We start from the raw sequence: 20,812 nt of genomic DNA on the forward strand, positions 1-20,812 counted from the left end.
AGTACGAAGTGTGTAAATCATCCAAAATTTGACGTAAAATTCAAAATGGCCGACTTCCTGTTGATTTTAGGCTATGGCTCCAAGAGGCTTTTTTGTGCGTCTGGACAAGATACACGTACCACAGAAAAGTCGTGCACGTAGGTGAAACGTGCGGCGGGGGCTGCTTCGTTAAAGGTCATTTCCTGTTGCCAGCAGGTGGCGCTATGACTGTGGGTGAATGTCGGCATGTACATGTGTTCAGGGCGGGACTCTCATCCTACATGTACAGTTTGGTCCAGATGTGAGCATGTACACTGAAGTTACAACAACTTCCTGTTTCATTGCGAATCATCGACGCCACGGACACGCCCATTGACGAAAACTCGCAAATAGCACAACTTTTCATCGTCAATGCCTTTAGAAGGCAGAGCTCCAGAATATGCGACTCGGCCGGCTCACACGCGGACGCGCTACAAGTGCGAGGGCCCGCCCAACGCTGCTTGCAGCTTTAATTTCTGTCTGTTTCTCTATTTACAAAGACGCATGTTGCAGTCAGAGTCTTCTCTAAGATGCGATGCGAGCACGACATACAACACAATTTATCAAATTACACAACGGATATACAGTATGAAAATAAGATTGATTGGATTATACTCACAGGAAGTATAAAACCTGTTACATGCGTCTATTAAAAGTAAAGTAACACAAAAATGTCAGGGAAATTACTTTACTTAGATTTAAGTACTGCAGTTGTACATTTGAAATACCTTCCTACCTTTCTGATAGGAAGCCTTCTTGAGGTGGTATAAAACATTTCTTCTTATATTCTGATTTGAGTTGTGGACAACTATGACCACATGAATTAAAAAAATTAAACATTTCACTGCCCAAGTCAGCTATAACACAAGTCTTGTTCATCAGACTACATGCTGTACTGTATTTGTGGACAGATTTTGTCCCAGGATTTATTATGCATTTCTTCTTCTTCATTGCATGATTTAGAATAATAAGGTGAGGCTTTGTTTTCCAAAAACGTAAATCCACGGCTCTGTTTTTTCAGCGTTTCTTGCTCCTCGGTTGAACTCGGACAGACTCGGAAATAGTGGGAGTGTTTGTCTACACTGCGTGTCAACCGGCGGTACAATCGGATGATCCCGGGCGGGCGGAGCCAAGCAGGAGGAAATGGTACCTTTGTCTGACAGTTCCCAAGAACACCGGCGACCAGCAGCATCCTCCCAGCGCTTCAGCTCCACAGCAGCGAGATAAACTGAGTCACAAACACACACGGTGAGCTCCTGTGAAACGGGGACACTGCAGGCTGCGGGCTGCACACGTCTGACAACGGAGATTAACGATTACCGATACACGCCTGCAGGATGGAGACGCAGATACATGTGCCCGTCGGGTCACCGGTTATTAGAAAAGTCCCCATTTTCGTGGACGAACACGACGTGACAGAAGGGGCGATGAAGCTTATTAACGAGCTGAGACCGGCGTGGGACCCGAGCCGTGTCAAGACCAAGGTAACGTTAGCCACTAAGCTAGCGGGACAGACGATGCTAGGCTAGGCTAAGGTTGCAGCAGCACTAGCACCGAGGAGGAGGCCGGGGCACACCAGCCAGGCTGTCACAGCTGGTGAATCAAGACCTCTTATGTATGTCATGTTAGCAAAATCCAATGGTGACGTTAGTTAAGCTAGCTCTGAGCCAGCCAGTCGGCTGTGGGTGGGGAAGTAACGTTAACGTTAAGTTAGACCGACTGTTACGGTTCCATTATATTACCTACATTTAGCTGACGCTTTTATCCAATTGCTATAACGTTATATGTCAGAGGTCGCACCCTTATGGAGCAACGATTGGTGTCCTGTGCTCATTTCCTGAGCAAGTGTCTTGCTCAGGAACACAATGGTGGATGGGTCAAAGTGACAATCGAACCCGGGTCTCTCACGCCAATGGGACATCTTATCCACTGCTCCATCACCACCCAGGCAGATTTGTGTGTCCACAACATGCAGCATGTAGACCATTTACAGCACTGAGGCCGGGACCCGGTCCCAGCTGGGGCTTAGAGGATGTGAGGGTGGTTGTTAAGGTGACTGATAACAGCCTGCTCCCGGTTTTACACTCAGAGTGATGCCCTGTATTCACAGCCACTGACAAGTACAGGGGATCAGGTCACAGTCAGTTTTCTATGTACACCTTAGAACAAAATGCAAATAATACTTTTTAGGGCTGAAACGATTCCTTGAGTAACTCAATTACTAAAAATCATAAATTGAAATTCCTTGCATTGAAGCTTTGTGTAATCACAGTGTAATTAGTGTAAAATAACAGTGGGCAGTGTGCTGTAGTATACAGCACAACCTGTTTTGCACGGATGATTATTAACAACGCGCTCATGCTGTGTGATCAGAGTCATTCAGATATTTTTGGTGTGATTTGACTGCACTGATTACAAAGATGAGGATAAGAGAGAAGACTGAAAGAGTCCAGGATAACTCTGTACAGTGCATCTCCTATAAGACTGAGCTAAGCCCACCACGGCAGCACGACGTCTGTCCTTCGGAATCTCAGCAGGAAGCTGAATGGTACCATCTGTGCATCCAGTCCTCAGAGCGGACCCCACACAAGCTATATGAAGGCTAGTAAAGAATGTAGGCTACATTCATTATGGATATATGTAATGGCTAGTTAACAGTGTAAATCAGTGTGGTGGCTAGTTATGTTGTCCCTACATTAGCTGGGTTTTGTTCAAGATATTAAACCACAGAAATAAAATCCTGCAGTCAGTTTGTGAAAGCTGAGCTTCATTCATGTTATTTATTATTCTGATTGTCACAATTCCTGTCCACTAGCCTTCACCTCTACAAATGCCTCAAAGAAGACAGTGAAGTTATTCCTGTGCTGTAGTGAGGCTGAAACTTTGAGTTCTGAATATATACACCTTTTTTAAAGCAAAAGGTGTTTTTGCATGCCAGAATGTTATAGCACTTAAATGGAATAAATGGATTTAGTTAGACAGATAATACTGTCTGTAATTTAAAGAGGTGGTATTATGCTCATTTTCAGGTTCAAAATCTTATTTAGGGGTTGTACCAGAACAGGTTTACATGGTTTAATTTTCAAAAACACCATATTTTTGTCATACTGCACATTGTTGCAATTCCTCTTTTCACCCTGTGTGTTGTACACTCCGCTCTTGAGCTACAGAGTGATGCATCTTCCTTTTACAAAATCTTTGTTGGAAGTTGCACATGCACAGTTCCCAGGTAAGGACTACTAGCCAATCAGAAGCAGAGATGGGCGGGTCGTAAGAAACAAGTTAGTGTGATCCAAATCAAAGCTTCAGACTGTGACCTTTAACCTAGCAGATGGTATAAGTTACTCAAGTCCACAACCACACAACATCATTGTTCCACATCTGACCATAAACCGCTACAAAAATCAATCAATTCAACTCAACTGCCAAAAAATGCTACCATAGCGCAATCAATAGACTCGACTCTACTCGGCCCTGCTCCGTTTTCCATTGCAGATAGTACCCAGAGATTGTATGTAGCTTGTCGTCATAGCGACGCCACACACAACTGCCGCGATGTAAGGTTCAATGCGACACACACACCAGCGATCCACACAGCTTTCTCTTTTTTTAAGTTAAAACGTTTCAACATTCCTCAGAGTGTAAAGACAGAGAGAAAGCAGTATGAAAACCTTCCAGCTGTGTTTTCATCTGCCGTTATTGCTGCAGCGGTCTGTGGGACGGCGGGAGCAGAGGGCTCTGTGAGCGGGCGGCTGGCCGGCCTCACACACTCCTCCCGCGGGTCGGCACAGGCTTCCCCCGCAGCCACTTGTGGAGCTCCTCAAGTGAGAAAATATTCAAGCATATTTTTGTTCCGCCATCACTCCTCGTAAAACTGTCAATACTCAAAATCTACACAGTTGATTTCTCACATCAAAACTTCTCAGAAGTTGATTTAGTGATGAAATTACATACGAAAACTGTAAAATATAAAACTTTCTGTTGCTGCCCTCTCTCTGGCGCATGCAATGACGATGCAGTGAATAGTGACGATTCTCTCTGACCAATCAGCAGTCATTACATTTTAGTATCCCTCAGCTCGCTTGGAACCTTGACGGAGGTGAGGTGATACGAAAAAAAGTACCTGGAAGCAGGTACAGGTACAACATTTCTACAATGGAATCCCAAACAAAGTCGAGTCGAGCCAAAGGGCCTCCGCTCAGACTAGCTTGGTTTGAGGGCGTGTCTGACCCTACCCTTACTCAATGAATGGATGGATTAATCAGCAGAATTCTTGATCACTAAAATAATCGATAGCTGCAGCCCTAAATAACATTATATAAAGACACATTAATCCGATGTAAAAAATATGACTTAAAAAATTCCCTGATGAGACTGTTGGCAGGGCGAACTGTCTCTAGAGTAAATGTGGTGAATAGTGTAGTTCTGCATTTTATAAGACAGCAGGATGTAGAGAGCGGGCATCGACGTGTATAAAGTACATGGAAACAATAGAAACAAACATACAGGTCAGGTAACGGATACACTGATCTGTGCCAGATACCTGAACTACCAAGGGAGTTTAACCTGCTCAGATTGAACTGGGTTTGTCCAAGTGGACAAACTATGACTGCCTCCATTGGTGTTAAACTACGAGGACGGTGAATAAGATGGAGTTAGCTGTACAAGTAAATAACCTTGAATATACTCTGACATTATGTCCTAAATTTTTTGTTGAGGGATCACATGAATTCACTTTGCAAGGCTGCATCGCACCACAGACACCGCTCCAGGGGAAAATCGAATTATACTAAACAATCGGATTTAGCAACAAGGAAATACTCGTGATTTTTTGCCTACTATCACCATATGATCATATGCATGGGAACTTCAGAGACAGTGCTTTGGAGTGGGCCTGTTCAGAAGGACAGAGGGATTTGGATTTTTTTTTTCGTAAATCTTTGACTCAGTTGTTTTTCCTTGAAAATTTACCACTTTATTCTCCGAAATTGTCAGAGTTATTACCCCGCTGCTCTGGCTCGGTATTTTTTTGTATTTCTAAACAATTAGGATAATTCAATCATAAAGATGGACCTATGGATGTGATGCTATTGTGTTCAGCTGCAGCCAGTGGAACAAGTCAGGATGAAATTTAAAAATATTCTGTCAGGTGGTGTGTATAAACTAGGGCTAACCCGAATGTCATTTTTTGAGCTTCGACGCTTCGATAGTAATTAAGAGCGAATAATCAAAGCTTCACTTCCCCCAACCCCCGTGGCGGCGCTCAGCGGTAGAAAAGAACAGCAGAATAAGGATAAATGCCCAAGAAGTGAGGGAGGATCGGATAGGGGAGAGGTAACGGCGGAGTCTATCTGTGTGAGCGTGAGCGAGAGAGACGCTCCGTTTATTTATTCTCACAGCCAGGCTAACAAGGCTAGCAGACCCATGTGCAGGACTAAGAAAGGGAGGAGTTGGATAAAAGAGGAATATTTATTGCAGGTTAAAAGGATTGGATATTGAGCAGGTGAAGAGCGACGCAGAATGAAAATAGCAACAACCGTGTGATAATTATTCCTCTTCTATCTAACTCCAGTCTCCTCTGTTAGATCTGCACCTGAGTCTACTAGCCTATCCAGAACAAAATTAAAAACAAAGTTTTGGTGATAATAACTTGCTGTTTTAGTGAGCTTACGCTCTCTCACCGTTATCTCTCTGTCATCAGATTGTCCTTCACTCATGTCATTTCCAGAACTTCTCGGGCATTCATCCTTCTGCTGTTCTGCTTCTATCTATGAAATGCATAGCCGTATCTAGCTCATGAAATGACAGCCTGCTTATCAACAGACATCTAAACAATCTGCGTAACGTGACCATTGAGCCCACGTCGTTCAAGCTTTGATAAGTCGGTGTTACATTACATACATTGGGCCAGCACTAGTAACTACTAATTATTTCCATAATTAAACACTGACCTTGTATTAGGGATGAAACAGTATGAAAATTTCATATTACGTTCATAGTGACCAAAATTATCATGGTTATCAGTATTATCATGGTGTTGTAAAAATGTTCTGATACACACACTGAAACCATTTCAACAAGTTTTATATTGAAAATTACAAATAAAATTGCCATTTTGTTTGCATAAACATTAAAATAACAGCCAATACTTTTTGTAAACATTTGAAAAGCATCTAAGTGTGCATGCAGTGACCTCATGCAGTCTTTGAAGACAGTGATAGTAACTGCAATGAGCTCAACATCTGATATAAATACAGAGAAGTCCGCAGCGTTTCTGCTGTTCTGACACTTTTACAACTAATTTGATAGCTGCTGGACTTAAAATGAACAAGATATGCTGGTTGGACGTATGGTCTATCATAGACGAATAGTCTGCAGACACACAAGGCACAGAGCAGCAGAACACATGTATTGTTTTTACAAGAGCAGCTAACACTGAGAATAATCCTTCATTTAAAAACCAGTTGCCAGTCTCCTCTGAAAACTGTCAGGATGTGTACAGGACAGAGCTGTACACAAGTGTAGTCTAAGCTTGTACCTGATGTTTTCAACCCTTAACAAGTAGGTAAGTTAGTAATGACGTACAGCTGAACTAATTAGTAATACTTAGTTACTAATTTAAATAACGTTATAAACAGTCAAAAACGTGCTGTACAGGGGAGATGTTAGCTCACGCTAACAGCCTTCACTTTTCCAGCAGTTGGGGAAACTACAGACTTTTATTAACGGTGACCTACACTGCACGTTTACTGCCAGGCTGAAACTTACTGCTAATATTTTTCTCCGTTAACTTTCACCGTCATGTTCTGCTGTTCTCTCTCTCTCATTCGCTCAGCCCCACACAGTCACACACCGAGAACTGGCCACGTGTTAAGTATCACCATGCTTGCACAGTGTGCGAGTTAAAATCATTACTTGTGAACTGTGCAATTTTACCATGGTTTATCGTTAAACTGGTAATCGTTTCATTGGTTGAGTTGGGGAGGATGTTCACCAGCAGCGAGAAGCACTAAATGTGGTAAAGAGCAGCAGGGCAGCACTATTGACATAAACACCTGATTAGCCCCGCCAGCTGGTCAGGAACACTGTCCATTTCCAAACATCCCACACACAGAGTTCCTGAAAACAGCAGTGTTCCAAAAGCAACACAGTCTCATGTTAGTGTTCTCATAGTAAAGACAGAGTGATCTGTCTCACTTGGCCGACTGTTAGGCCGCAGAACGTAGACCCGTTCACGGGGAAAAGATCAGGCAGCATATGGCTGAATGTTTACCTCTGTCTGGGTCCAAGCTTATCACTGTCTGTGGATGTAATGACGGACGGCCTTAGAGGTGTATTGTGTGGCGGGTAGAAGGGATCAGTCATGTGGTAGCTTAGGCTTGTATGCCTGTGTATGTGCGGCCATAACACGGATGCCTGCGCACCCATCTTTGTGGTCAGCCACGTGTGGAATGCCAGATATGTGTGAGTGAGCGTCTGGGCGGCGGAGATGCAGCCACTCTGTATATTGTTGTTGTGTTGCTGCAGTGGATTCCACCAGAGTTTTGTTGTCACTCAGATATTTAAGGCCCAGCTTCAGGCACAAAAGACTTTTTGCTTTGTCTTCATTTTAGTACAGGCTTTTGACTTAACTTGTTGACAATGATGCTTCACCAACACCTCATCGTTTTTTTTTGTGCTGTACGAGTCATGTCGATAGTCTGCCTATCGCTGTAGGAGGAAACAGTTGTACAATTTGTAACGCTTTCATCTGAATGAAGTTAACTTAATGCAAATTAGTTTTCATAAATATTATGGCTTGCGAATTTACTGCACTTACAACACTGCAATTTCTACAGTTCAGTGGTTAGCAGGAAAATCAGGGGAACATCTCTGCTGCACCTGACAGTGTTTCCCCTGTCCGTTTCCCTGTCACCTCACTTTGACCACCTCCCATCGAGTCACGGATTGCTTCACCTTTAGCAAGACATTTCTAACTTCATGTCAAAGCGTTACTCTTATGCTGTCACACCACAGTGCTGCTCAGTTTAGAGAGCTTAGTCAATCTGACAGAATCTTTACACTCGTACATGCAAACCTCACGGAAGAATCTATTTTCTGTTAATCTAACGCCAACATCATTCCAATATAGTGACATTAAAAATGACTGAAAAGTCAAATAAGATATCAACCAAAGTCTGCACTGTTGATCTTGATCTTATGACAGCTGGTAGCTTTGTAACATGACCAGAGAACACCCATATTCAAGACACAGCAGCACAGGTGAATGTAGTGCAAAGAGTAAAAGAAAGATTAAAACACAGTCAAAGTAGAATCAGTGATCAGGGTGATTTCCTTTCTTGCTCTTCAGCTCTTCACTGATGGAACCACCAACAAGCTAGTGGGCTGCTACGTGGAAGACAGTCCAGAGGACGTGGTTCTGGTCCGAGTATATGGGAACAAAACAGAGCTGATTGTGGACAGAGACAATGAGCTCAAAAGCTTTCAGGTAGAGTCAAACAAATGAGTCCCATGGTCCAGTGAATTTGAATCAGTAAGTGCTTCAGAAGTGTTTCTTATATGTGTATTTTTGTGTCTCACCTCTAGGTTCTACATGCTAACGGTTGTGCTCCTCGCCTCTACTGTACTTTTCAGAACGGCATCTGCTATGAGTTCATGCAGGGGGACGCTCTTGGGACGCAGGATGTCAGGGATCCTTCCTTACTCAGGTCGGGACATGGTACAGTCATGACACTGACTTAACTCCGTGGTTGTAGAATCATAACACTATACCAAGCAACGCTGGACGGTAGTTCTTAGAATCCTCTAAGGTTTCTGCTATAGACACAAACTACTGTACAGTGCAAAAATGCCCCGAGGCCACACAGGAAAGAGGCAAATGAAGCAAACACATGTAAGTCACATGCAAATGATAGTTGGCAAATGATCCATACTGCAAAAGCAAATGAACCAAGGCCACTTCCAAAGTCAGGTTTGTGCAGAGGAGTTGTTCATGCCACGTTATTACCCGAGCGATTATTGTAATGTGCCCAAAGCAGTCCATAACTATACTTTACCTGCTGCTGCAGCCAGTTCAGCTCCTGTCTGAAGCGTCCTACTACAATTATTCAAAACGTCTTGTACCTACTAGTGATTTTCACACCAACATGTGTTAACAGGTCCCAGGTATAAAAATACACACTGTGGTCTACGCCATCTCTGTGTGTGTAACATAATGCATTCAGTTGTTTTTTACTGCACTTTTACAAAAACTCTGCAAGAGATACCTATCGTTATCTATCCTTATAAAGTAAATAAAATGATGTTAACCCTGCAGCAGGCTTGTCTGTTACTGGCCTGTTGGCTTTCTTTATAGCTGGAGCCAATGATGTAGTAATTTCATGTTGAAACGTGGTCACGGTGATGACTTTATTTCTCTTCTCAGACTGATAGCCAGGGAGATGGCTCGTATCCATGCCATCCATGCACACAACGGCTGCATCCCCAAACCCAACCTCTGGATCAAGATGCGGAAGTACTTCTCCCTCGTGGCCACAGAGTTCACCGACCAAGCGTCCAACATCAGGTGAGATCTGGCTTCTCATCTGCTTCTCAGTTGTTCAAGGTTGGTGCTCAGCATGCACACAGTGATAATGATGCAAATAGCTCACCAAGCGCTGCCTGATTTGCCTCCAACATTTGTCATGAGGACGGAGTCAATTTCCGCCGAGCTTAATATCATCTGAGAGCAGAGTGAAGTACCAGAGGCAGTTTATCTATCGATGTTCAGGTTTTGCAGGCAAACTAGTACCTTGTTGAAACAGAGCAGTTGAACAGCTGATGTATTAGGGCTGAAGCTAACGATGATTTTAGTATTCAAAGGTTTCAAAGATTCATCGATGCGTCGTTTAAGAAGTACTTTTGCTTGGCGGTAAAGGGATCAGCTGTGTGTTTATAGGTGATAGATATGTATTAGTCCTTTCGGAAATTCATAGTGTGTCATACAGCTTTACAAACACAAGTTATACTACAGGCTCGTGCAGACTTTACGACTTTCAGCATCGGCCGATGGCCGTGCAGTTCACACAACTTGCCGTAATGCTCCGCATTTGTATAGCGCCTTTCTAGTCTTTTCGACCACTCAAATCGCTTTTACGCTACATCTGCTTTCACCATTCACTCACATTCATACACTGGTGGAACAGCCGCCAGGAGCAATTCGGGGTTCAGTATCTTGCCCAAGGACACTTCGATTAACGGACAACCCGCTCTACCTCCTGAGCCACATAATAAAAAAAAACGTAATATGACAGCAGTCTTGAAGTCGTTGTGGCGTTCACACTACTTGACTGATCGGTGACAGGGACATACACACTACAGGAGCTGACAACATCTATGTCACCCGACGCTGGTTTCCAAACCACTTTTATCAAGAAAACACACGTGAAATGTGAAACGGGAAATGAGCGATCCTGCATACGAAACAGCTGTTGTTTGTTATTATAAATATGGCAATTATAAAGACAAAGAATATGGTTGAAAGGATGGATTAGTACACGCAGGTAGCAGGGATTGTCTGAGCTACAGAGAGAGCTCCAGGGGAGTTAAAAGGTGCAGCTCCCGACACCCAGTTAACTCTTGACTGAGGTTACAACTCACGGCCCAAAAAGGAGAACAACAAACGCAGGTGTGCAGCTTATTTTGGCTAGCCTTCAACTCAACAGTCATTCATGATTTCAGCTAAATGCTAAAGTTGCTCTTACTGTTACCTTGTCTGTGGTCCGCTGGCAGAACACCGGCTGCTTTCTGATAAGGCACCGTCATGCGAGGCAACAAAAGTTTCGTTTTATGGTGGACGGACGGTAACATTACAGAGTTGTTGTTTTCTTTAGCTTGAAATAATCCCATACTTTGGACACTTTCTTCTTTGTCCCTCGCTGCTTTCTCTCTCTTCCTCCACTTTGCAAACAGCTCCATCATTATCACGTCGTGTTCACAGCGATGTGCGACAGTAATAAATGTCCCTGCCAAACACTGTGCTGTATAGTTACATGGATTAAACGAAGCATCGATGCAAAGAATTTGTGTCGAAGCATTTTATGAATCAATTTTATCAATTCTTCGGAACCTTCGGACCAAAGATACTGTAAAACCTGAGCACTTGGAACTCCTAGAATGTATCTGTTGAGAAATATTGTTAGCCAGGTTCAGGTGTGAAGAAGTTTAATAAATTATGACAAAACACTTACGGGATCAGTTAAATTACTCTAAGCCAGACCTGTCTTACCTTTCCCTGTTAATCAATTAAGACACCTAAGAAATATTCTTAAGAGTATCCAGATAACTGGCACACATTCGGCTGGTGGATTTGGTGCTGAAGTGCATTTTGATCTCTGAGAACGAGGAAGGAACCACCATGTCCCAGAGTTCAGGGTGAAGATTGTTCGGTCTGCTTCTTGGCATTGGACCTGTGGAGCCAACAAGAGCGGACTGTTTCATAACAGGCTGGCTACCCAGTTACTGCTGATGTCTTGGTTCAGATGGCTATTAGATAAGGCTGTTCCCGACTAAGGATTTACATAGTCAAATCAGAATAGTCAAGTCCGGCCTATAGTCGACTTGAATCATGTGTGTTTTTTTTGTGCATGGCGATTGCGAGCGGGGGGGGGGTTACACACAGTAGCTCCGCTTTAATCTTGAGAAGCTGCAGAGCTGCAGTCTCTTTTGATTCAACTTACATCATAAATTTCCAGCTAAACTGAGGCGTTCTCTTTCTCTCTCGCCTGTCATTCACCGGTCTTGTGCTGAGTTTTACGTGCATTACTGCTGCCGACAACTGCATGCACGTCGCGGTTCCTCGTGGGTCTATTTCAAGTAGCCGGCTATTTTAAACCGATAAAATATTCTTTGTGTGGTTCATCAACGGTGATAAATTATCCAAAAGTCCCCCGCAATGTGGACAACTCGGCACAACACCAGTCAAGTCCGTCTCTTCAGCAAGTGTTCCTCTTCTGCCACTACACACATACACGCTACGTCTACACATGCGCACTGACACCCAGGGTTAGGGTTACAATTTTGGATTTATTCCCACACTTTAAAAATATTTATTGAAAGTTATATTCTTTTTAGATGTTTATTTACAGCATTAAACATTGAAATGTATATTGTAATAGGCAGTATATTAACTTATTGGGAGAAAACTGGTAGTTCTATGTAAAATCAGACGTTGAGCCCCAAATTCGGCAAAATGGTGTGATCCTTGTTTTGCTGCGAAGCTTCGACTGTGAGATTGACAGTCGAATCAGGCTCAGCCCATCGAAGCATCGAATCTTCAACTATTAGCCCTACTATTAGATTAGGTCTAGCATGTGGCTTATGTAACTGTAACAATAATAGCCAACTGGATTAGGGACTCTGAGGCATGCAGTGGGACAGCAGATGTTTGCTTAGCTTGGTGGATCAGGTCACTTTACGTCTTCCTTGGTTACACAGCTAGAGTGTCCTGGTCCTGGACAGCAGAAACTTGTTGCTCTGTGGTTGGAAGCAGACTGTAAAGAAGTCTTGGCAGAGATGTGATTTCAGTGGAGATGACAAAACATACTGGTCACCTTCCATAGGCTAGCAGTGTGATGTCTCTGGCAGGCAGAGACTCAGGCTGCGGCGGAGGAGGGGGATTAAGCCCCATAAGCCCATTACAGTTATTACAGTTAGCACAGGGGTCTCTGCTCACAAGTCTGGTTGGCTGAGACACTAACTCAGCTACTTAACCCTTTCTCTACAAGTCAATAATACCACTTTCAGACTGACACATTCCGATGATCTAAAGTGGTCAGCGTGCGTCTTGAGGTGTTCAGTAGGCCTGTGCACAGACATGGAAAGGGACAGTTGAACTAGCAACTCACTGGCCCCATCGGGCCAGTGTGAAAACATTAGTATTTAAAAAACTAAATCAGAAACTCAACATCCTGCAGTTGCTTTGCAGCTCTTGGCACGCATCGTTATCCAATCCAGAGTTGTAGTTACGTCACGTTATTTCTCTAATCTCGATCAAGCGGCAACCTCTGGGTCTGAAAGTGAAACCATGCAGATCTCTCTGACGGCCAGCAGGGGGCGAGTCCGCTGGCTCCAAAAAGAAGTCCGGTTCCATTAGAAATAATGGCAAAATGTTTTATTACCTCAGTAAACACTTTTAAATGGGTTTATGGTCTCAGTTGCTAGTTTCAAGTCTTCTTCAACACAGCATGATGTTCATTTAGTAAATTATAGTCCTTCTTAGGGGGAAATAGACAATAATGCACTATATGCTTTTGGGCGGGACTACCTTGTGATTGACAGGTCGCTACCATGGCAACTTGTATCCGCTGCTCTGTGTACATTTTTTTTCATTAAATGGCTGTCAACAGGAGAGAGAGCACGTCATGTTTGAGTCTGTTAGTATGTTTTGTTTTAAAAGTAAATGTTTTGTTAACCTTTTTATTTTTTATAATTTGAACTGTTATTACATTTTAGTTTGGTTTTTTTTTATTTTTTTTATCCAGGATGTATTTAATAACTAATTAAACATGTTAACAGAATAACATAACTTATAAGTCTTTGGTTTTGTTGTAACACTGATAAATAACTTTTGGAAGGAGGGCCAGTAAAAATTGTCTTCGGCCAGTAAGTTTCAAACCCACTGGCCTGATGCGGCCAGTTGCAAAAAAGTTTAACGTTGAGCCCTGATCTGTAACTGTGCTCCCAGGAGCCGTGTGCGCTCTGTGCATGTTGTTTCACTTCACATGTTCCCTCTATGGGATGATCCCAGAACAAGGAAACGCTGTTAGTTTTACCAGTACCACCTAATTTAGCTATTTCTTTCCCTTTTGCCCTTTCCCACCACATGGTACCAGCTCGACTCGCCTCAACTCTTCTCGCCTTTTTTGGTTTTCCATCGAGGAAAAGTTGTACCTGCTACCTGTTACTTTTTTCCCCGTATCTCCTCTGTTGAGGTTTCAGGCGAGATGAAGCGATACTAAAAGGTGACGTGAAAACAGACCACTGATTGGTTGGAGGGAATCGTCACTGTTGACTGCGTCATCATTGCGCGCGCCTGAGTGGGACTAGCAACAGAATGTGTTATATATTACAATTTGTCATGTTATTTCAGTGTTTCCGAATTCTGCATGCCTGCCGTGAATTGCATACACCTCACGGGAGGTAACGCTCTTTTATGCTGAGAAAAGAGGTGGATGCAATTTTCGGCAGGTAGCCTACAACCGCTGGGAAACGCTGTATTTCATCTCTAAATCCACCTCTGAGGAGCGGGCCAAAGCCGAGTCGAGTTCAGGCGAGTTGAGCTGGTACCAGCGGTGGAAAAGGGCCTGGTGTCCCATGCTCGTGTGGCCAGTACTGCACTTGCAGCAGTCCAAGAGAAGAAAGTGGAGTGTGTTCCTCATCTCTTTTTCCTGTCTCTGTGCTCCCTGTCCAGAATCCAGCAGGAGGTTCCCAGCAAGGTGGTGCTGGAGCAGGAGATGGTGTGGATGAAGGAGCATCTCTCCACCCTGGGCTCCCCTGTGGTGCTCTGCCACAATGATCTGCTCTGCAAGAACATCATCCACAACAGCAAAGAAGGTAGCTACCTTTTGCCCATCATCCTCTGCCACGTCCTGAGCCTATCCATTTCATAAAGAACCACCGGCAGGGGCTCCCCTTTCTGAAGTTGAAAATATTTCGTCCATATTTTTTCCATTATTTTGGGTTGCTGTAAGACAACTACAGCCTGAGACACGCTGTCAGTCCCAGACTTCTTTTGGGTAGCGATGGTCCACAGTTGCTGCATTTTTGTTTTTGTCCTCCCTGCAGTGAGTCGACATCCACCCCCAAGCTTCACCTTTCAGTGGACAACAGAGGTTTACATTTGCTGTGCGGCTATGATTGGCCCAGCACGGTTATCACCCTAACTGCTAGCAGCTAATCAAAAAGACGTGTGCAACTAGCCAGCCAACAGCACAGTAGGCAGGGCTTGTCAAACTTCTGGCAGGGGAAAAAAAAAAGTGCTCTGCTAACACCTAAGAGTCCAAAGTTGTCTTCTATTGCTGAAGGAGATAGAACACCTGTATTTGAGCACCATTATACACTTTACATTTTATGTGTGGTCTTGTTGTCTCTCAGGTCACGTTCGCTTCATAGATTATGAATACTCCAGCTACAACTACCAGGCCTTTGACATTGGCAACCACTTCAATGAATTTGCAGGTTTGGTGAAGCACAGTGTGATTTGGACGCTAGCCTTATGTTATATCCATACAGTTTAGCTTATTGTACAGTTGTGTGTGATCAGGGATGGCCGAGCTGGACTATGGGCTGTACCCCAGCCGGGAGATGCAGATGGACTGGCTCCAAGTGTACCTGCAGGCATACAAACTCTTCACCAAGAAAACAGAGGAGGTCAGCCCGCGAGAGCTGGAGACCCTCTACGTACAGGTCAACAAGTTTGCTCTGGTGAGGAGGAACATGTTGGTGAAAACACACACACTGCATCTCTGACACACACCCACAGCGTCTCATGTTACTTCATCTCTCCATCTCTCAAGGCTTCTCACTTCTTCTGGGGCTTCTGGGCGCTCATCCAGGCCAAATACTCCTCCATCGACTTTGACTTTCTCGGGTAAGTATCTGTGCGAGTGTGTGAAAAGATTTAGAGATGTATAAGAATAATGAAATGAACATCACTGGTTAAATGTTTGAAGGAAAGGAATGCTTCGCTGAGCTTTTACCACCATCCTCACTGCTGCTACAGCAGAGAACCTCGGTTTCAGAGCCCTATGTCTGTCCCAATGTGCTGCAGTGTGTGTCGGTCGACTGGAGTTTGGTGCTCTGCTCCCCAGCCTTGGCATAGACTGATGGCATACAGAGTATTCACAAAATAGTTAGAATTTTTAGTTCTGACTATGTCGGTGCTGTCGGCGGGCAATATAAATAGTTTGTAATATAATATAACTTTAAATTCAACAGCTACACAGGTAGTTAACCACCTGGGGGCCACGTTGTTAGCTCAACCTGTGAGCAAGGTTATTAGGTCCCGAGCACGACCGTGTGAGGTCCCTGTTGAATTTGCTAAGATTATATATATATATATATGTGTGTGTGTGTGTGTGTGTGTTTTATTTTTCTTATTTTTATTTTTTTTCTGCAAAGTAGGTTCCATTGACGGGGCCTAAACATACTTGAAAACTCACCAAAATTTGCAAACATGTCAGAACTGGTGAAAAATTTTGTATTTTATGGGTTTCGCGCATGGGCGTGGCAAAATGACTCGCTAGCGCCATTTTGAATTTTACGGCCATTTTTGGATGATTTACACACTCCGTACTTTAACGAACTCCTCCTAGGGATTTGTCGGATCGATGTCAAATTTCTGCTGTGCCTTCTGAAGGCATTGACGATGAAAAGTTGTGCTATTTGCGAGTTTTCGTCAATGGGCGTGTCTGTGGCGTCGATGATTCGCCATGAAACAGGAAGTTGTTGTAACTTCAGTGTACATGCTCACATCTGCACCAAACTGTACATGTAGGATGAGAGTCCCCGCCCTGAACACATGTACATGCTGACATTCACCCACAGTCATAGCGCCACCTGCTGGCAACAGGAGGTGACTTTTAACGAAGCAGCCCCCGCCGCACGTTTCACCTACGTGCACAAATTTTCTGTGGTACGTGTATCTTGTCCAGACGCACAAAAAAGCCTCTTGGAGCGATGCCCTAAAACCAACAGGAAGTCGGCCATATTGGATTGAATATGCGAGAATTTTACATTTACACCCTCCATATTTTAACAAACTCCTCCCAGAGATATGATCAGATCGACTTCAAAAGTGGGCTGTGCCATCCCAACACCCTTGTGATGTTAAATTGCAAAGCTTTTTTTGATTGATCAAACGGCGTGTCAATGCTGTGGCGTGGCGTTCAATTTTGATGATTCGCCATGAAAAAGGAAATAGTGTGTAAATCGGCTGAACATGGTCAGATCTGCCCCAAACTTCATGTGATGGATAAGACTCCTGCCCTGAAGACATCTACATGCCAGTATCCACTCGTAGAGATAGCACCACCTAGTGGCAACAGGAAGTGACATGTTTTATTTGTTGCGGTACTCCTCCTAAAAAAAAAAAATGTCCACAGTGAGGAATAGCATAGCAGGTTGACCACATCCATCTCAAAGTTTTGCAGGAAAGCCATAATACTTTAAGGATTTTACATTGTGAAACTTCTGAGTTCTTATCAAACGCTGTCACCCTGGCGAGTAATTACTCGCCATGAAACAGGAAGCTGTTTTTTAAGAGTTGTACCTTTTAAACCTACAGGAAGTCAGCCACGTTGAATTAAAGTAGTAACTGACATATCATCAACACATTTTCAGATATTTTCCACACATCACCTGTGTGATATGTGCAGTGTTAACTTAAAGCAGAAGAGATTATTAGGGCCTGAGCACGAAATGTGTGAGGACCCTATTGAAACTGAAGGGATTTTTATGGCCCGAGCACAAACTGTGCGAGGTCCCTATTGAAACTTAAGGGATTTTTTTTTTTTTTTTTTTAGGGCCTGAGCACGTAACGTGTGAGGTCCCTATTGAAACTGAAGGGATTATTTTTAGGGCCCGAGCACGAACCGTGCGTGGTCACTATTGAAACTGAAGGGATTATTTTTCTTTCTTTTTTCTGCAAAGTAACCTTAATTTTGGGGGCCTAAACATACTTGAAAACTCACCAAACTTTTCACAAAATTCAGATGCGGCGAAAATTTTCGTGTTTTATGGGTTTCGATGAAAAATGGCTCGCTAGTGCCCCCTACAGAGCAGCCCCTCGGTAAAGTTTCACCTACAAGTACGTAAGTAGTTTTTGTCAATGGGCGTGTCCATGGCGTGGTGTCCAAAATCGATGATTCGCCTTGAAACATGCATGCTCAGATCTGCACCAAACTGTACATGTAGAATGAGAGTCCCACCCTGAACACATGCATATGCCAATAAACACACAATGTCATAGCGCCACCTGCTGGCAACAGGAAGTGTCAAGTTTTACGCTGTAATGTACTACTGCCAACATATTTGCCTCACCTGCTTCAAAACAGTCTCAGAAGAGCCTTAAGACATTGATGATGCCATGTTGTGAATCTTGTGAGTTTTCGGATAACTGCGTGTCCTTGGCGTGGCGTCAAATTTTGATGCTTCGCCATGACACCCGAAGTTGTTGTAACTTCGCTGTACATGCTCCTATCTCCACAAAATTTTACACATTTGATAAGGGTCACGCCCTGAACACAGCTATAGGTCAAAATTCACTCAACCTCATAGCGCCACCTGCTGGAATTAGAAAATGTTCCTTCAAAGATGCAGCCCCTGCGCACTGAGTCACCAAGATGCACAAAACCTTTGTGGTACATGTATCATCCAAAGACACAAAAAAAGCCTCTTGGAGCCATACCTGAAATCAGACAGGAAGTCATCCATTTTGATCAAACTCACCAAACTTTTCATAAAGTTCGTATTTTATGGGTTTTGCACATGGGCGTGGCAAAATTGCTCGCTAGCACTCCCTACAGAGCAGCCCCCGGACTAAGTTTCACCTACGTGTACAAAATTTCTGTGGTATGTGTATCATGTCCAGATGCACAAAAAAGCCTCTTGGAGCCATTGCCTAAACCTAACAGGAAGTCGGCCATTTCAGATTTAATGGTCATTTTTGGCGATTTACACTCTTTGTATTTTAACAAACTCCTCCTAGGGAATTAGTCTTATCGACTTCAAATTTTCGCTGTGAAGTCTAAACCCATTGAAGATTAAAAGTTATACAAATGGTTATTACAAGTCGACCGGTTGGCCTGTGGCATGCTGTCAAAAATCGATGATTCGCCATGAAACAGGAAGTTATTTCTTCTTCAGTCCTACATGCTCACAACTGCACCTAATTTTACACATGACACAGGAAATTCACAGCCACACCGGCAGAGCTCCAGAATCCGAAATGCGCCCGCCACATATCTCGACGTGCTACATGTGAGGCCCCGCCCAACGTTGCTTGCAGCTTTAATTTTAGTTTAGTTTTTATTAGTTTCAGTTTAGTTTAGTTAAGTTAAATTTATTCACAAAACATTAAAATACAAATACAATCATAAGAAATAATGCTATCTGAAGCTAGCACATTGTCTAAATAAATACTACAATTAAATAAAGCACATGCAATCTACAGTATAATTTTTAACCTACCTAAACAAAACTACTACTACTACTATAGAGCTAAACTACCCTAATCCTAGTACCCAGTGGTCTCAAGAAATGTATTACATCAGTCTCTAGCTCTATCATTCTTGGTTAAATAGTGAAATACAATTAACGGCTAAAATGGGGAAAAGTGGAGGCCCCTCTTGGAGCCACAACACAGTTGTTTTATTACCATACTCTGTGATGTTATTTACAGAAGCCCAACAGTTCCCACCAAGAGTAGCACTAGGTGACAGAGGCAAGGAAAAACTTCCTTTTAAGAGGCAGAAACCTCGAGGAGATATGTATGACTTACATGCATTTTATATTATTTCACGTCTTTAATCTGCAATAACAGCGCCACCTGTGGGCATATTTGGGTCAACTTTAGTGCCTGTAGTGAGGGGACCATGTTGAAAAATTCGGCTCAAGTTTCATGTGAATGTGTCTTGTGGTTATAGAGGAACAATTTTTTAGGACTCAATTGCGCCACCTAGAGGGGCGTCCCGCATCATTGCTCCAAATTTGGTGTCGATCGGCCATTCCAAACCTAAGATATGACATCACTTCCTGTTTTCAGCGTTTTTTGCAAACATTTGTTAGCCTATAATTGCAAAAAATTTTTGTCGGATCAAAATTTCCTCTACAAACCTTTATCAGCTTGGTCCAGAGATGGTCCGTGCCAACTTTAGTGTCGATCAGACTTGCAACTTTGGAGGAGTTAATTAAAATAGGTTTTTCAGTTTTCGCGATTTTGCAAAAAAAAGTTATAGGCAGAAATGGGCTTGGCTTATACCACTAAATTCAGCTCAATCCCCTGAACATGTGGACATGAGGTTTTTGATATCCACCTTTGTATGTGGGAATTCCAAGCCCAAACGCGTTGACCTTGCTTATAGCGTCCCCTAGAGGTAGAAGTGTGCGAATTTTTCGGCCTGAGGTTGCTGCGGTGACCTGGACCTACCATATAAGTTTTGCGCCTGTAGCACTTACCGTCTAGGCCGCAGTGTCAGTTTTCTTTACAGAAGAATAAAAATAATTAAAGCTGCAAGCAGCGTTGGGCGGGCCCTCGCACTTGTAGCGCGTGTGAGCCGGCCGAGTTGCACATTCTGGAGCTCTGCCGGTGCGGCTGTGAATTTCCTACGCGGTTCCGACGCCGCATGAAGGTGCTATATGTCACTTCCTGTGTCCCCTATGTGGAGCTACATAGCACTTGCCGCTGTGAATATAAATCGGTATTGGTGTGTAGATGTTTGCGGGGTGGGAGAGTTATCAAGCACGTAAAGTTTGTTGCAGATGTGAGCATGTACACTGAACAATAATGTACCCAAACAATAAAATAAATTCCTTTTATATTTCCCTGCCTTGTTGTTTATGTGTACATACAGAGGAAGAATGTGAGAACAGCACACATTTCATCGTTATTGTGTGTTAGAGCATGGGAGAACAGTGGATACTTTTAATACAGCCCACACCCCTAATACTGTGTAACTATAACAAGTAGAGAACAGAAGAAAAAGATGTTCTTTCTTTACAACTGTCTGCATAGCTTATTCATATTGTGTAATGAATG

The 20,812-nt window shown here is 43.4% G+C and overlaps 1 protein-coding gene across 2 annotated transcripts in view; it reads left to right on the forward strand.

Moving 5' to 3' along the window:
• The first annotated feature begins 1,104 nt into the window (after positions 1–1,104).
• etnk2 (ethanolamine kinase 2) overlaps positions 1,105–20,812 on the forward strand; it is a 26,156-nt gene continuing 6,448 nt past the window's right edge. The window contains exons 1-8 of one of the 2 annotated variants that reach the window (XM_046029454.1): positions 1,105–1,502; positions 8,369–8,506; positions 8,605–8,726; positions 9,443–9,583; positions 14,468–14,610; positions 15,151–15,234; positions 15,320–15,480; positions 15,573–15,646. In XM_046029454.1, the coding sequence (XP_045885410.1) occupies positions 1,356–1,502; positions 8,369–8,506; positions 8,605–8,726; positions 9,443–9,583; positions 14,468–14,610; positions 15,151–15,234; positions 15,320–15,480; positions 15,573–15,646 (1,010 nt within the window). In that variant the 5' untranslated portion in view covers positions 1,105–1,355. The remainder of the gene's footprint in view (positions 1,503–8,368; positions 8,507–8,604; positions 8,727–9,442; positions 9,584–14,467; positions 14,611–15,150; positions 15,235–15,319; positions 15,481–15,572; positions 15,647–20,812) is intronic. The other variant, XM_046029455.1, reaches the window with a different exon arrangement.

This window comes from Micropterus dolomieu, linkage group LG18, assembly GCF_021292245.1.
Source record: "Micropterus dolomieu isolate WLL.071019.BEF.003 ecotype Adirondacks linkage group LG18, ASM2129224v1, whole genome shotgun sequence".
NCBI lineage: Eukaryota > Metazoa > Chordata > Actinopteri > Centrarchiformes > Centrarchidae > Micropterus > Micropterus dolomieu.